General features: G+C 41.2%; 1 protein-coding gene across 9 annotated transcripts in view; it reads left to right on the top strand.

Annotated features, from left to right (window-relative positions):
- Positions 1 to 18,258, top strand: part of greb1l (GREB1 like retinoic acid receptor coactivator) — a 44,945-nt gene that overhangs the window by 7,336 nt on the left and 19,351 nt on the right. For 5 of the 9 annotated variants that reach the window (XM_080292249.1, XM_080292247.1, XM_080292250.1 and 2 more), the window contains exons 1-5: positions 12,072 to 12,299; positions 14,696 to 14,802; positions 17,118 to 17,277; positions 17,479 to 17,661; positions 18,059 to 18,235. In XM_080292249.1, the coding sequence (XP_080148375.1) occupies positions 17,121 to 17,277; positions 17,479 to 17,661; positions 18,059 to 18,235 (517 nt within the window). In that variant the 5' untranslated portion in view covers positions 12,072 to 12,299; positions 14,696 to 14,802; positions 17,118 to 17,120. Of the gene's footprint in view, positions 1 to 2,618; positions 2,739 to 2,843; positions 2,917 to 4,724; positions 4,862 to 12,071; positions 12,363 to 14,695; positions 14,803 to 17,117; positions 17,278 to 17,478; positions 17,662 to 18,058; positions 18,236 to 18,258 lie in introns of those variants that run through there. The other 4 variants (XM_080292244.1, XM_080292245.1, XM_080292246.1 and 1 more) reach the window with 4 other exon arrangements.

Below are 18,258 nucleotides of genomic sequence, written 5' to 3'. Positions count from 1 at the left end.
CTCCCCCCTCTGCCCAGCGCAAAGTACAGGCCGCGCGTGCGGAGTTTAGCGGAAAAAGGGCGAGAGAGAGGGTGAGAGAAAGGAAAAAAAAAAGGCTCGCGTCGTTCACTTCAAAGAGTCGGCTCTAAGAGCCATTTCGTTCGCGAACGACCCATCACTAGTAGAGGTGCAGCCAAAAACGCTGGGCTGAACATCCTGCTCTTTGTTGCAAAAGGAGATCTATGATGCTAATCTTGGTGGTGTGTCTGTGTGTGTGTGTGTGTGTGTACATTTATGCATGACTGCTACGCAACCACAGTAGACACCACTTCCTGTTGTCCTGTTATCTATGATTCTGACATGCAGGGCAGGCTCTTATCTGTCACTGCTGGATTTTGTGCTTGACTAACCAAATGACTTAGTGAACCTAATCCTTAGTTTATTTAAGCCTCCTGTTACCATGCTCAACCTCTATTCATACACTCCTTTTTGTGGTGCAGTTACAGAATATTATCATCCAGACTTTTACGCTCTTTTCATCTGCACATGAACCCCGAGAAATGAATGAAAACGAGCTGGTTGTGCCCTCGAGTCAATCGCCAGGAAGTGTGTCAAAGGTTCACCATGAAAGCGGGAGTTCATGCACGTGTTTGTGGGGGAGTGATGGCATGTCAAGGTGAAGGAGAGACTCTCGCTGAAACCTTGGAAAAAGAAATTAGGTTGTGTCTTGCAAATCACATCACAGTAGGATTGTGGCACGAAGTACAGACTCATGTCTACACTGTTCCTCCTTTTTTTTTTAAGATCAATCTCTCAGATTATTGTGGACTCCATTACAGCAATATGAACTCACGAAGCGCAAATTGTGCGTGTGTCTCCACTGAGATCACTCAGTCATAATATATCCTCATTCTTGCCACTGAAACTTCGAAAGCATTCAGCGGAGAATCCCTTCTTGCACAGCAGTGTTATGGAACAGTGTGTTCTCACAGGGTGTACTGCTGTATTCCCTGCCCATGCACAGATGCCAGCTCCAGCGGTACAGTACCTGCAGACAGAAATTTCAGCCAGCAGCTTCATGTTCGTTTTAAAGAGCACAGCATGTGCTGTGCCACAGTCTGGATCACAGCATGTGCTGTGCCACAGTCTGGATCACAGCACAATACTGTGAAGGAAAATTTACGGTTTTGCTTTCCAAATCCTCCAGATAAAATGATCTTGTTGTGTTTTTGCTCATAACATCTTGAAGTAAGCCATTTAAGCATTCTTGAAACAATAAACTGGAGTGTTTCTAGTTTAAAGGAGCAATAAAGTAAGTGCTGGCAGCACAAGCATGTGACTTTAAAAAAGGGAGAGTTGTTGATGTCACTTGTTTTAAATCTTTTTTTTTTTCTTTTTTGATTTACTTCATCTTTACAGACCAGTTTTACTTGGGCAGGATTAGTAAAAGATTAGACATTTTCACAACATCAACACGTTTGAAGGCTTGAGTTGCCTGAGTTATGACACTATTCTTCCAATTGTCCACATATTAAAATTTCCTGTCTAATAGTATGTTGGCCCAACTGCGTCCTGCTAAAATAGCATGGAAACATGATCTCTGGAGGTGCTTTTGGTGTCTGGCAAGGGACTTTGGCAGAAATCCACTCAGTAGGTTGTGGTCTGCATTTAAGACGCTGATTGGTGAGCCACAGCTGAGCCCAGCATCCTTGTGCAACACTTTAAATTTTACTTGACAATGCATAAGGAGCTTCAGTTTCTTCCTTCTGAACAACTTTTTGAACAGAACAACACTGTTTAAAAACTGCTTTTTTCCAGCAGCCATTAGTCAGATAAACATATCATAGCTTTGCTACATGTGTCTGTGTCTCTGCTGAAAATGTGAGTATAGATGACTCACTGCTGCAAAGTAAATCTACCTATGGGTACAAATAAAGTAACCTGAGCCTGAACCATTGCAATGAGATGAAAGAACAGCGGGTAGCTCTGCATGTTTGATTTGGCAGATTTTTTTGTTGTTGAATGTTCTTCCTGACACACACAACCCCAAAAGGATTTGTATCTTTACCTGGGATGGAACCGGCTTTAGGCGATTGTCTAAAACACTATATTATGTCATAACTAAAGCAATTTCACTTCATCTGTCTGAATGTTCTGTTCACACAAGCAAGCAAAAGATTTATTTTTTTTAGCATTTACTGCTTTACATTTTGATTGGCATTGCAGTTTAGCTTTAAAATTTTCTTCTTATTACTCCCTCAGCTCCACCAAGCCCATTTAACACATACAGAAGTGCTCTGTTTTTGACTGCATGTCACATTTTATGTGACACAACAGCTATAATGGCATACAGCATTGCATATGATTATTAGTGTGTCTCTTAACTGCAGTGTTAATGGGTTTGGGTGTAGTGCTGTTTTTTCCCCTCCAGATGAGGAAATAAAACAATCGGAGTTAGTCTATAAAATGCAATCACCCGCATGGATCAGGAGAGAGCCGTTAGAGACAAAGGCCAGGGGTCGGGTGGTACTCTGAAAGCCACGCCCACTGCAACCGAGGCCCAAAAAGTAAATAAGATCGCTTAATATTAGCTGGCTCAAAAATGTGAGCTTTTGCTATGTTAGCAAGCACTGTTATACGGCTAATGTTGTTTAAAATGCTTTAACTCGATTGACAGACGTTCAGTAGGCTAAAACTGACCTGTTAATATTTATGACCAAGAAAAAAAATACTTCACACACACACAGGCAGTGGGTTAGGTTGGTATAAATTTTTCCTCTTGAAGTCTAAATTTTTCAGTTTAGCATGCTAAAAGTTTTTTAGTTATTTACCCAGGTTGTATTCAACTGCTCTGCAACTTTCAGCCATTTGGTTTATTTTCAATTTATAACGAGAGGACGGAGTTGGCGACGATTACCTTCTGGATCAACAACAAAGGTAAAAGTATACCATGGCGTAGTGTACTGAAATGCTAAAAATGTAATTGAGTCGGGTAGCTAATGATGAGCTAGCTTCCTCTAATGCTAGCTGAAACTAGCATCACTCTTTACTGTTATTGTTGGTACAGTAACAGTAAAGAGTATCAAAAAAGACTGTTTTAACTCAGTTGGAACTGGTTCTTGTTTTTTATTTAGATTATAGGGCTTCTCCGAGGACTAATTTTATCAAATAAGTTGTTCATATTTTAGTACTTTTGAGCCACTATGTTGTTTGTTGCTGCATTGTGAATTTCCTGTGTCCTCTTCCAAATTAAAAGCTCTGTAAGACAGAAGTCATTTCTGTCCCAGCAAGGCTTTTCTTGTGAAACAATTGCAGGAACCCTGTGTCAAAAATTCAACCCAGTTTTAATATGAGAAAATGGGGTGTATGGAATTATTTATGGGTTTAACCAGCGGACCTTTGATGACTGATTACTAATTCACGTGTTATTCTGTCACCTTGTAAAATTAATGAGGGGGGTGAGAGGGCTTCAGAGAGGGAGAGAGTGATTATCCATCCCACAGGGATATTAGCAGAGTGAAGAGGACACTTTCGGGGAGGGCAGTGGGGCACAATCACAAAGTGTTTTCTCTATATTTCTGTATGCACACATTAGCGGAACAAGAGCCAAAAATAATGGGCTAAGGAAGTGCTGGGGTAATCAGTTTCCAGTCCTGTAAAACAAACCACAGATTCAGTTAAATGATGTTAAAAACTTCTATATGTTTATGCTGAGGTCACAGAGACTGAGGACTTTGTGAACTGTCCATTAGCATAGTCTAATAAATAATTTGTCATTTATAGTTGGTTAATGTTTCTAGCCTGGCCATCCAACCATGTGCATGCGTGTGTGTCTTAGGTGCACTGCAGAACTAAAGCATATACCAGCTCGCTGTTCAGCACTCGAGCACATTTTCAGCTCGAGTGTAGCCAGAAATAAAACATGCAGACATTCACCAGACTATTTTATAAGTAGATCTGTGCATTCACTTTAACACCAAAACATGTTTTACACAAACACATACACATAAAGTGGATTTTCTTAGCCTTGCTGAACTTTATACATATTTTTTTAATCTAAGTCTGTGTGGGTTTGGAGGTTTTGTGTAAGGTCTTTCTTGTGATTGTTAAGACTGATTGTGGAATAGAAAACTAATTGACCATCACCAATTTGCTGGCTCCACACTGCAGTGATGTACACATTCACCTCGTCTTTTCTGCGAGGTGGCACAGTTGCTTTTAGGGTTGGGTCAGGACGAGCACCAAATCAAACACCAATCAGATCTCTTGTGAATAAGAGAACAGCTAAAAGTAGCATTTAATTTTATTTTAATAATCCAGCTGTGAAAATTGTAGCTGTGTGAATAATCTTTGCTTATTGGTTTGGGCTGATCAATCATGACATTATTTTTGCTCCAATTGACATCTGAAAATCATTTTAACAACCCATTTGGTGTAATCTCTCTTAGATGTTGGAGTTGCAACACTGATGCACATTTCTTTCTTTTTTTTCTATGTGTATAATTTGTGTATAATTGTTAATGTGAGAGAACTTGATGTATGCTAACAGCAGCTGGAAACACTCAAGCTTTCAGCCAGAATTCCCGCGTCACCTTGGCAGCATCTTTGCCTTAGCCCATAGATGCTTTTCCAAAAAATGCTGCTGCCCACGCACACATAACCTTAATTACACAAACACGACCCCAAACAGGACATTACTCACTCATTCTCTCTCCCTTTTCATATTGAAATACAAGGTCAGTGAGCGTTCCTGCAGCCAGGATTGTGTGGGAGAGGGCTGACTGTAGCAGAAGGCTATACCATTGGCTGTTGCAGCCCGTCCAAGGCTAAGGTGACCAAGACCCAGCCATGTGCTGCGAGGACTCAGCGTTCCTCTGTGGAGGTGGAGGTCATTCTGTCTCGCTCTCACTCTCTGTAGCACCCTCGCTCTCTCTTCTCCATTATCTGTGCGAGGCACAATTTCAGCTTGAGTGCAGCCAGAAATAAAACATGCAGACATTCAACAGACTATTTATGGTATAATAATTTTAAGGGATTTAAAGAAATGTTTTGGGGGGGGTTTTCCTTTAATTTGTCATGTCAGAATGTTTTTACAAAACACTTGCAGCATATCAGGCTTTAATTTAGAAAAGTACAAAATACCTGACTATTAAATTCAGTTTTATTTATACAGTGTCAAATAAGAACAATAGTCGCCTCAAGATGCCTTATATTGTAATATAAACCCTACAATAATACTATATGTTTACCTATAATGACTATATCAGAGCAAAGGGGAATTCTAAAACTACATTTAGCTGTGCTTGTAGTGCAATTGAGGCGTGTATTGTCTACAGTAGAAAGTTTTAAAATTCATTCAGATTGTCTTTATGTAGTTCTTTTACTGACAAGGTTGATTTCATGAATGATTGTAAAACCTTTTTTTTTTTTTTTTTAAATCTCACATACCAAAGTTACTAAGAGGCTCTTGGCTGGTAAAATGTCTCCTCTGGTGGAGGGACCCTGGGCAGGATGAAGTGATAACAGCTCTGAATAGGTTTACTGTCACTTTTTCAAATCGGCACGGTTTGTGTGCAGGGTCAAGCCCCAAACAAAGGCTGGACTGCTTCCATTGTCCGATTAAGACAAAAAGAGTCCTGCTGATGCTGCGGCTCTTGCTGCTGTAAGGACGACTGATGGGATTTAAGTGTGTGTCCCGTCACCGAGGGCAACCTGGTGCCTATTAATCGGGAGGGTGGTGGAGAATGGAGGAGATGTGGCGAGAGAGTGAGGGGGTAACGGGGGTGGGGTGCTGCCGATGCAGCAGTTCCGCCTGGGGTCAGGAAGAGGGGTATGATGGATACAGCTGATCGCCCTGTAAGGAAGTTTAGAGGGAAAGAGGAGGAGGCTCTTTCTCCAGGACATTAAGAAGCCTCTTTGTCATGCTGTCAGTCAAATAGATTCAAGGTGGCCGAGATCTTTTTCAGGAAGGAAAAGAAAGGAGAGGTCCCATTGTGAAAAGTGGATCTCTTTGGATGCCTGATAAACACAACAGACCTCTTTCTTATGTGCTCTCCATGAGTGTGTGCTGAAATTAAGTCAGTGTGTTGGATGTGTGAACCTTTGAGAGAGTGAGTTGTCCTTAAAGGGGGGGAAAGGTTTAAAGATAGATTTAGTGGAGTGCTAATAATTATTTTCATTATTATTTAACTTGCCAGTTGTCTTCATTATTATCATTATCTGTCAATACAAGAACATGGATTCGGTCTTTTAAACCTCAAACAGCCGTCTTATTTTGAATTTAACAGTTTAACATATTTAAATAGTCGAGGAACTGAAGCATCACAGCTGAGAAACTCTAACTAGAAGTTTGAGTCTTGTAAAATTAGTTAGTTGATTAATTATCAGAAAGGTTGACAATTAATTTCTTTTCATTATTTACTTTATCAATCGTCAAGATGAATTTGGGTAGATTTATACCTAGTACAAATTTTTCAGCAGTTCATTTGGAAAAAAGATGAAGACCTCTGTTTAAAATAATAATAATGAATTAAATTTAAAAAATAGTTTTTGAGAATTCAAAGAACAAGAAGCAGGATTGTGACTTTTTTCTCATAAATATCACTTTTAGAATTGTAAAAAGTTAGAATTGAGAATAAAGTACAAATTATGAGGATAAATTTAACTGAAAAAGTCTGAGTTCCTGGGTTAAAGTTAGAACTTTGTATCGGTTAATGCTGACTTTTTTTGGTTTGTTTTTTGTCTTAGAATCCAAAGGGGGTCATGACCCCCAAATTTTTTTTTCCAGTGGCTCTTATTCTCTTCTGTACATTTCAGTTTCAGTAGTTTTTTAGTTTAATTTTCCAAAGTATAGTCTACAGGTACATGCATATGTTGTAGAATGATGTAGGATGTAGTTTCAAGTTGTGTTTCAAGTTTCCAGTGATCACCTCTGAAGTCTCTCACATCTTCAGCACCTCCATTTGACTGATGTTTGGTCTGCGTGGAGGATGGAGGGCAGCCCAGGCCAGCTCCTGGAACTGGAACATGACCCCTTTGCTGGTTTGTCATCTGATAAGCGTAAATGTTTTGATAGCGTTGGCCCTTTCACCATGATCCATGGATCTCCCTTTACACCCCATAACAAACAGGGCTGTCTAAACAGCACTTTATAGCCAGGACAAGGCCTGGTCAACCATTATCAAAGATCTAATCTCAAATGAGCCATTGTGTTCAGACCAGATGTTAGAAGTAGCTGTGAAAATGGTAGAGGCTCAATTGGATGAAATAAAGGCCAGTCATGGAATATGGCTATTTACATGAATTTGACTATAAAAAGCTTTTATTTTCTCTCTTTTATGCAAGGTCAGGAATGATTGACTTGTTTCCAGTCCTGGAGTAAAAAAATGATGTTTTAGAGAATGTATTATAACCACTTTAAATTCAAAGCAACAAATCTTTGTCTCCTTCATCCTCTTGCCCTTTAGCATTGACCGGTGTTTGACTGCTGCCAGTGACAGCTTTACAGTATGCAATAGAACTTATTGTTGCCTTATTCAATATGGCTTCCCTGAATAAGTCTATAAATGTATTAGGGTCCTGTGTCTCTCTCCCTGTTGTTTCAGTTTAGGTGAACTGGCGTTCAACCCAGCAGTGTTGTAAAATGCAGATTGGGTTCACTAGCAGGCCTCCTGTTTTATTACACAGTCATGGACAGCATTGTAAATTTTCGCTTGTCCTTCACTTTCATTCGATTATGCTAGCTGGGAAAATCTTCTGCTACATAATCTAGAGGGTGGCAGATATTTTTTGCAAGTGATGATGCTTCCTGAAAGTCTAAACGTTTGTTGCTACTATTTGTTTTTATGTGGGCTCATGAAAAAGATGCCCAGCAACTTAAATTTGACATGTTACTTAGTAAATGATAGAAAATTAAATATGTGCAGTCTCTCACAGAATCAAAGTGCCTGGACTTGTTGCTTGATAAAGGCTGTAGAACATTCTCATAAGTGTGTCCTTCATTTACAGTTCCTTAATGACAAAAAAAGTGTAGTTTTATGCATCTCGCTTGGATTTTTACTGGAACGGATATCAAAACTGGGAGGACGGGTGATACTAAACTTCCCGAATCAATTGGAAAAAATATTAATCCACATTAATATGCTACATTTGGCATATTGCTTCCTGTTGAGCGGCAACAAATGGTCTGTAAAGGTGGCGATTATTAGTCACACAATTTGTTTTTTTATCAGGCAAACAGAGAAAAGTCCATAAAGTTTTAGTTTATCATCCACTAAGGGCAGGGATAGCTCAGTAGGTAGTGGCGGCCCCATGATCGGAAGCTACAGCTACCCTGAGGTACCCCTGAGCAAGGTACCGTCCCTGCACACTGCTCCCCCGGGTGCCCAATGGCTGCCCACTGCTTCACTGAGTGAATTGGTTAAATGCAGAGAGGAATTTCCCCACGGGGATCAATAAAGTACACTTACTTACTTTCTTTCTTTCTTTCTTTCTTTCTTTCTTTCTTTCTTTCTTTCTTTCTTTCTTTCTTTCTTTCTTTCTTTCTTTCTTTCTTTCTTTCTTTCTTTCTTTCTTTCTTTCTTTCTTTCTTCTAAGAAGCAGTTTTATCAATTATCAATGTTGTTGCAGATTAATTTATATTTGAGTGAATAATCAATTTTAGCCAATCAGTCAACAGTTTCAGATGCATATTCAGTTATATCCTATAAAGAGCATGCTAAAATATTACGGTAGTTATTTCTATAAACAAACAGCTGTAGTATACAGTGTTTTCCACTTTTTGAGTTTGTTTTCCACTTGCGTTACATTAGTTATCAGTTTGGCAGACCTTCGGCACGAAATGATGCTGGCCCTTTGTCCATGGCTGAGATTTAGTTTAAGGTTAAATACCTTGCCCTTAAACTCTTCCTCTGGGCCACAGTGTGTGGCAAGGTCACCACTCCAATCAAGCTAGTGTTAACACAAAGACCGCTTGTCCCCTAATGAATTAGCTCTACAGTTTCTCAGCGAGTTAATACACCTCTCTCCAGACCCTCGCAGGCCTTTCCAGCCCTGCTGGCCTTTCACACGCACCCCCTAGCCCCTAATTTTTAAATGAGTTTTATAACTGGACAGTAAACCTCCAGTGGCTTAATGATGATGACTTCTTCATCTGCCCAAATGCTCCTTTTGTCCACCCCTCCTCCTGCCCAAGACCCTGCCCCCGTTCCCTCTGGTCACACCAGGCTTTAAACCTTGGTTCACCCCACTTTATAGATGCGCAGATAATCTCCTACGACGCACAAATGTGCATGTGCACACGCGTGCGCGCACACACACACACACACACAAACGGACCCTGGGGCTATTCTCTGCACTGAGCCCTGCTCTGTCTCTTTCTCAACGTCTTTCTTTCTGTTGCTGCTGACTTCAGCAATGGCATTCAACTGGAATGTTTGCCTTTGTTTGTTTGACTCACTGGAAAGCCATGAATGACCTTAGCTCATCTGCTATCCTCACTAGCACTGATTTGCACTTCAGGGCTCAGCAGGTAGCCCTGGGGAGTAGGAGTAGTATTTGGAGGAAGAGGGGGAGGTTTCGAAAGAAGGTTTGGGGGTTTTAATAAGGAAATGAGACCGGCAGACTGTCAAATGCATAGCAAACAAAAGTGCAACTTGTAACACCTTTGACAGGTAGCCCACTTGCCGCTAGTATAAATGGGTATTCTGTTACGGGAATTTCCATGTGGCGGTTTTGTCGTTTTCTTACTTGGGGGTTGTTTGTTTGTTTTTTGACAGTATAGGACTGTTTTGTCATCATAACAGGGTTATTAGCACCGTGTCCGCTCATACATCTGATGGATCTCGCTTCATTCTTAAAGTTGAAGCCTTGAGCTGCTGTGTAACGACAGGCATCCTATGTACTTCCATCAGTCATGCATGCACTTGGTTAGACAGGTTGATTAGATTATATAATGGAGCAGATACAAGTGTAGGCAAATGATTCTCTTGTAGCTCAGTCCAGGGTTCGGCAACTGCTGACTCAGCTAAGTCAAAGCTCCGGCACTCCTCTGGGAATCCAAGAGAGGAAGAGCTCCACTTCCCTACCCCCTTCCAAATTTAAGAGCCCAGAAAGCCCAAAATCTCCCATTAGTGCTGGTCATGTGACTTGTCTTTCCTCAGGTGGCAGTGGCAGGAATACTTCCCCTTTGTCCCCTTAGAGTGGTGAAGGATGGGCTCAGGGGCGGGCAAGCATTCAATCCACACTCTTTTGTTTTGCAGCACAGTGTCTTTTGAGGCCAAAGAAAATGCGGGGTTTACTCATTATCTCCATTTTAAATGGGCTATTTAGGACAGGCCATGTCAAAGTCAGAGGCTTAGAGATAAATCACGCTGACAGCTCTTTTCCCCCAGTTGAACTTGCGGTTGTGCTGGTGTCAGTTGGATCTTTGTCAAAATTTCACTTTCATTGCAATGGATGGACTACTGCAGGTAGTCTGTGTTTACCACCCAAAAATGCCAATTATAATTTAATAAAACGCCTGTGAGTCACTCTGATTTACTAAGTCTGGTCTAAATCAGCAGTTGCTTGGAAAATTTCACAGTCAAACTCAAACCCAGCATTTAGACAAATGTCTGACTGAGTGAAATGAGTGCATGAAGCACTAATGAATGCCCTGATTGGTTCGTGTGGTGGTTTACAGCAGCCGTCACACTGAATGCGCTGCAATGGAGAGGAGGTGAGAAGAGCTCCACACAACTTGATTAAAACAACTGTTGACCGTGTCTGTGGTAATGAACTGGAACGTCAGTCACATGGCTCAGTGAAGCAGGAACCCGGGCCAGTAAAGGAAGATATCAGATAATGGAGTCATTTATGATAAAACCATGTTAGTATTTTATGACTTGTTGGAAGTCGTCTCGTCTTAAAAATAGCATTTTTAAGCCAAAATGATCAAATGTCTGTATGAAAGCAAGAGACCTAGAATCCTAGGGTCACTGTCGACTGTTTCTTCCCTGCTGGCAAGTACATGTGAGTTCACTTGCTGTTTACCTGACAAATTCTTGCAAACATTTCAGCAAGAAAACAAACACAGAAGCCTTTGGATGCTGCACAAATCATACTGACTCTACATGTTGAAGGCCAGAGCAAAATATTCTTGCATTTTCCACCCATTAGAAACGGTGAACAGTTTCCTGCTACTACAGATAGACAGATAGCCAATTGTCTTTCCCATTAAAAGTCAGGTAATTAAAGGTGTTGCAGAATTTCCGCTACCCCAGAAAGAGAAAGTTTGAGGAGTGTTTTCAACCTGACTCAAGAAAATACGGTGTAGACTGAGGTCATGTTGGCCTTAAGTCCTTCCTCTCTTGACAATGTCATGCCAACTGTGATCACTGGGCTGTAATGACATACAGTTCCCCAACATCTGCCAGCGCCTGTTGATTTGTGGTGCATTTCTGTTTATTTATTTTGACCAGATGAGCCTCCTGGTATTTATAGCAGGAGTAAAAGCCTAATGTGGGGTCAATCCTGGGTAAGGGCTATGGAGACAAAATGCCAAAGCTGACCTGACATTCTTGTCGGGGACAGATCCTTTCTGGTTCTGGAGTCTCTCCCACACACACACACACACACACACACACACACACACACACACACACACACACACACACACACACACACATACACACACACAAAAACAATAAAAAGCTGGGTGTGGCCGTGAGAGATTGAGTTGAGCATAGGATAGAAAGTTTGATTTAAAGACTTGTGCCCCCCTCCCCTCTCTTTGCTTCATTCTTTTTGAAAATGAAAACTTCCACATGACACAGTGCCCATGCAGGATGTCTTAACGTGCTGGGGGTCACACGTGGCAGCGGGGAAATGTAGGCCCTCTCCTTTGTCGTCTCCCCCCAACACACACACACACACATAGAGAGCTCTGCAGGCCTCCAAGAGCATCTGTCACCACGGGGGGTCAGCAGGGCTGTAATGAATGAGCCCCCAATGGATACCCTCCCTCTTTGGCAAATGGCGTGGGACGGAGGAAGGCCTAGGGGGAGGTCGCTGTGTGTGTGTGTTTGTTTGCATGGGAGAGAGAGAGAGAAAGAGGAGGGAGGGTTTCTGCTGCAACAAGGGAAAGAGTGGGATTTCCAGTTCTCTGTAGAGGATAATGACAAAGGTGGCTACCAGAAAGGACTGAAACTCCATATGCTGCCTGGATATCAAAAAATAAAAGGATTTACTATTTAGCATGGATGATATTTAAACAGGTGGCTTCACGTTTGGGATTTACTACACTTGATTGGAATTTTAAGCTGCTCGAGGAGTCATGGAAGGTACAGCAGAAGCTTCTTAAAACTGTGCTGTGTGTCACATGTGGCCCTGATTCAGCATTATTTGTACGGGTTTTTTTTAGCACCTCATTCAGTTTGTTTTATTCTCACCGCCCCCCTCTCCAGCCCCCATCACTTTTTCTCTCATGTCAGAGAAAGTGGCCTTTTTAATGTTAAGTGTGTGTTGAAATTTTTCCCGAATTTGTGCAACAGCGAGGTGTAAATATATATTTATGAAATTCCCCTTAAAACTGGCTAATTTCATTCAAACCCTGAATTAACTCATTTTCAGCTAGCTGCGTTTGTTTGATTAGCAAACGTCAAATAAAGGCCAAGTGTCAAGTTTAATTGCTTGATATCAACATCTTTTCCTTTTTATAAATGCAATGTTAGACAAAACACATTACCTTGCATTTGTTTGACTTTGCTGCAAAGCATATGCTAAATCACAATGTTATTAAAATGGGTGGAGGGTAAGCAAGTTTAATCCTGCCTCTTTCCCTCTGTTTAAACATTGTAATGTAATTATGCAGCTGAGCAAGAAACAAAAGGAGCCTGCAGAGAAAGAAAATTCCGGTACAAAAGTAAGATTGGTTCAATTTAATGAACTTTTGATCTGACTTCTTTTCAGGGTAAAGCTCTGATATGGTTTTGATCTTTAACGGATCGCATATTGTGTAAGAAGAGATTTCACAAATAGCGCATCAGCTACAACAAAAATATGAGATGGGAACATTAATTCTAAGCAAGCTTTACTTATTTTTGTGCGAAGTTGTCAAGAGGAGAATCTCATTTTAGCTTTGTAGTGTACTCACCAATTGAAGAAAATTCACACCTCTTAGTTAATGTTGAATTTCCCTTTTTTTAAACTGAATGTAGTAAACAAGATTTCATTTTCAAGATTAAAAAAAGTTTTGGCTGCAATTTTTTTTCCCCAACATTTTTTCAAGACTGCACATGTTGACAGATCAAAGTAAAATTTCTTAAACAATTGTGTATTTTTTTTTTTTTACCTAAATTATTATTTTTTTATATATATGCATTTTTGTATCAACCTATCTAAACAGAACATACTGCCATTGTATTAATAATGGATGTATATTTTATAGTTGGGCTGTGCTTGCATGCATTTAAGAAGCATTGTCTTTAACCATTAGCTTAATCCTGTCCCACTTTCAAGAAATTTGCTTAAGAAACAAACTAAAACAGCACTTAAGTCTGAATATTTTCTCACGTTACATCACTGGAAAAACAGAACTTTATTATGCAGCACCTCGGGCTTGTCTTGTTTTTGTGTCTAAATTTATGGCTTCTTCAGCTTCATCTCCAGAGTCATCTCTGCCTCCTGTTGTGATGTCTACCCGTCACAACCAGATAAGCATCAAAATATTTAAAGACTCTGCTCCCTGGGTAATTAGCCGGTTGCAAGAGCTTAGGTTTGAGTTTTACAGCTGCGGGAACACTTGTGGGAGGGCAAAACATAAACCAGAGTTGTATTTCAATTTTCTTTTCTTTTTTGGTAGGCAGTTCTGTTGTATCGGTGTTGCAGGCGGATACGCTTCTGCTTTGTGACACGCTGATGTTTTTAAGTCTCTGATGCACTCCATCACGCTGGCTAATCATTCACTAAATGGGTAAATACAAGTTGAACCAGCTTGTGTGCACTTTCTATTTGAAGGACTTGGACCCCAGACAAGCTACTACTTTTTTTTCTTTTTTGAACAGAATATTTGTACAGTCAGAGGTGATGACTGGGTAGATTTTGGCTGTCAATGTTTTGAAAGGAACTTTGCTTCTGTTATATCAAAGCCTGATTGGCTAAACAATACTTTGTCAAAGGGTCAAAGTAACTTAAAGCCATTCAGAGGGTATTGACTGTGTGTTGAGTGCTGCAGCAACACCCAGTTGTACTTTATGAAAATGGCCTCGGGGCCGGGGAAACGTAATAGTGGGCTTTCTACACAGCTATACATGTACACATGCCACAGGCTGAGCTGCACTTAATGTCTGAGTGGTTAAAAGTGCCCTCATTCATTTTGTGAATGAGCATGCCCTTTGGACTGTGGGTATTAGTTGCAGCTTAAATCATTTTGGGGGGGATTTCCAAACAGCTGTAGTTTTTTTTTCCCCCCTCAAATGGCCAAAAAGTAGACTCATCAATTATGTTTTATTATTTAGTATAAAGTAAATACACTGGATATAATTGTTTATTTTTAGTTTGTTTGTTTAAACATTATAGATGTTTTGTGGGGGTTTTGTCTGTAACTAGCACGTTCTTTTTATGAACATCCTGATTTAACATTCAAGCACAGAAAGTATAATTTCAACTATCTGGAGAAACCCTTAGCATAGTTAAACACTCTGAGCTAATCTTCAATCTTCCTGCTGCTTTCCCTCAGGTCTTCAAGCAACGAGGGAGTGACATGCCTTTGATGGAAATTTCTGCCGAGTGATAGCGATCCAGCATGTAGCAGAGTCCTGTCACACCTGGGAACAGTCTGACTGCGTAAGTCAGCCTGTTTTTTTGGGGGGGGGTTTTATGTGATGCTAATGTTTCCTCTCTGAGAATTTCAGATTTCACTCTCTGCAGCTCATTTTGTCCGTAGTGGTCTTCTCCAACCCTCTGAGTGAGGATTAGATTAGCCTTTTCTGACCCAGGGTCACATTCATGCAATCTGTTGATGCCACCCAGGAGCTGTGGAACGGCCTTGACTGACCATCTGACAGCCTGAAAGGCAGTTTTAAAGTCACCATTCATTGACGTGACTTCCCAGCATTGGCCATTAGTCTTTGAACATTAAACTGCTTCTTCTGCTCATTATGTTTAACCAGCCATCAGGCACACTTCAGCTGCTGACCTGAAATACCCTCCACCACTGCAGCTGACCTTAGCAACCACCTGAGTCACAACACCCGTTAAGTGACCCCTACCACAGTCACGCTTTGTTTTAAGTTGCACAGGTGGTAAAAGGTCATTTTTGGGATTCACCTCGCCCAGGCTGGGTTAATGACAAATCTGTCCAGTGGGGCTTCACACTCAGCCAAGCAGAGAAGTCTCCGGAGCCTGTTTTGACATTCAAAACGAACAGGCAATGGCTACAAATGTCCTCAGGCACCCAGCTTCTTTCTTTCTTTCTTTCTTTTTTCATTTAGCCATTAGTCATTGTTTCTCTGTGCAGCCACCTTCCTCCATCAGTTAAGCAAGAAGTACTGTAGCTTCGTTCTCTTAAGCTGCTTATCTCTTCCACAGCACAGTCAGGCACTGTTAATCTTGTCTTTTGTCTGGGTTGGTCAAATTCCTCCCCAGGAAGGTTGTTAAGTAAACATTGAGTCTGAAACCTGTCCAGGCACGGGCAAAATTGCACCTTCAAGGCAAACTGTGATCAGCTTAATTTCCACCTTACTTCTTATTTACAATATTATAAACAACGTTAGGAGTTTCTTTGTTTTGTGTGAAAACTGTAGATATTTATTCACCGACTGATATATTCAGTCAGTCATAATTAGTACTTTTTGTTTATTTTGTTACTTACACACACACACATCTAAAGCACATACTGTTGTCATGTCACAGCTGTGTGGGATCTCAGACCTTAATGAGGAGTTTTTCCTCCAAACAGCTGAAGGCTAAACTGGTCAAATGTAGTCCAAGGACAAACATGAGGCATTTCAGGCCAAACCCGTGTTTCAAGAATGCAGCAATTAAAACTTTGTCTCTGCTGAGATGTTTTGACAAGCTGAAAGCTTTGAGTTTGATTAGGCGTCTTTAATAAATGGACACTGAAGTGCTGTTCAGTAAGTGAAGCTTTCTTTTTTCCACACTTGGAGTGCTTTCTGTTTCTCCTGCCCTCTGTTTTCTTCTCTTGCTGGCTTCTCTGAGACCACATGCTCAGCCCTCTGTCCAGCTGCCACCTGCTAGCAAAGAGTCGGCCAACCACGGGCCCACGCGGCCGACCTCAGCAGATGTCACTGAGTGGACACTAGGAAGGGGGTGGGTGGGAGTGCAGGCAGAGTAACGGCAAAGAGCAAAAGAGCGAGGCCAAAAAGGGATAGGAAAAAAGGATTGGCCTTGGCCATTATGTTTTGACTGACATCGACAAAGTAAAGTGCGTGTGTGTGTGTGTGTGTGTGTGGTTTGTGCTTTGTGCTACTACTGACACTGTCTAGTAGACTAAACATTTTTATCATTAACAGGAAAGATCACTGCAACTAAAGATTATTTTAACATTTCATATGTGTCAGGTTTTTTTTTAATGATTGACTTCAAATGTAGGTTTTTTCTGACCAACAGTTCAAATTCTGAGAAGCCAAACTGAGCAAAGTTTGCACATTTTTGTAGAAAAATGAACGTTGTTCACATGAGATCATGTAGATTTTAGCATCCAGTTCGGGCTTGTGGTTGGATGGAGCCTGGATCTGTTGGATTTAACTTTTATAAAGTTCTAAAATATAAAACGTGGGTCATGCTTCATGTCTGTGATGAGATCTGAGCTTGGAGATTCATCCTGCATTTTAGGCTTGTGCAGCTTGATGCATAAACCCATATTGGTTCTGAAATATTTAAGCTGGTTGCGCCAGGTGGTAGTTGATTAGCAGTTTTCAATAAAAACAAAATTTGACTCACACCATCAGAGCACAGTAGTGTTTATTTGAAACATGAGTACATTTTCTTCAGAGATCTGTTGCTTTTTAGATTTTGGCTCTCTGTTGAGCTTGCTATTAGCACACAGGAAATAATCAATAACTTGAGATGAGAAAAACCATGACTGTATTCATTTCCTCATGCTCCTCTTTTCTCTCCCCCTCTCTCTGCTCCCACAGATAATGGGGAATTCATACGCAGGGCAGCTGAAGTCTGCCCGATTTGAGGAGGCTCTCCACAACTCAATTGAGGCGTCCCTGCGCTCGAGCAGCGGGGATCCACAACCCATCTTCACACAGCTGTACTTAGAGCCTGAGACGTATCCTGGTAACATGGAAGGTAAGAAGCTCACAGCAAGCTGGAAAAAAATCAGTTTGAACTATATTGAGTTCATTGGACAGCTAGTGCTTTAGAGACTTAGCCTTATGTAGCATATATTTAAATTTTGTCAGAGGGTTCACTAAACATTCCACTTTTCTGTTGAAGTATTTCTTAAAATGCAGTTAAATTTTTAGTAAAAATAATCTTACATTTTTGTAGTTGATATGAAGTCGAAAGCTGGCGTAGCACTCCATGGCAGGGAGCACCCAGGGCACGAGCTTGTGAATGGCAACTCTTCCAACGATCTGGAGGAGCTGGAAGACGAAGACGACTCGGACACCAGCAGCCCTCCACTTCCCTACCTGCAAGCTCCTGCACCGGATGGCTGCTGCACCCTGGATGGTATGACCTCTATGCATCCATCCATCCATCCATTCTCTTTTGCTTATCAAATCCCACCCCCCTGGGGCATTTCTGTGTGGAGTTTGCATGTTCTCCCCGTGTCTGTGTGGGTTCTGTCCGGGTACTCTGGCTTAGTCCCACAATCCAAAGACAAACAGTTAGTGAGGTTAGGTTTATTGGTGATTCGAAATTACTCATAGGTGTTAATCTGGCATGTGAATGCAAACGTTGTGAATTCATTAGTATGATCTCAGGAGTGTTGTGTTGTGTTGCTGTTCCAGAATTTTTAACAAGCATGCCAGATGTATTAAATTTTTGTAGAAACTTTATTTGTTTATTATTACATCTCTTAATCTACTGTTTACTTAAAAAAAATTTCCTCCTCCTCATCTCTCAGGCTTCTGTCAGGCCGGGAAAGACCTCCGCCTAGTCTCCATAGCAACAGAGCCCATCGAAGTCCCAGCAGGCTTCGAGCTGGTCGGTGCCAAGTCCCCCACTGTTCCTGAGCACATCTTGGTGTGCGCCGTGGACCGGCGTTTTTTGCCTGACGAGAATGGGAAAAATGCACTTTTAGGTCAGTGTGTTCCCGAGCGTTCG

This window comes from Astatotilapia calliptera, chromosome 18, assembly GCF_964374335.1.
Source record: "Astatotilapia calliptera chromosome 18, fAstCal68.1, whole genome shotgun sequence".
NCBI lineage: Eukaryota > Metazoa > Chordata > Actinopteri > Cichliformes > Cichlidae > Astatotilapia > Astatotilapia calliptera.
Note: the sequence above shows the minus strand (reverse complement) of the source record. Positions and strands in the feature narration are given on the sequence as shown.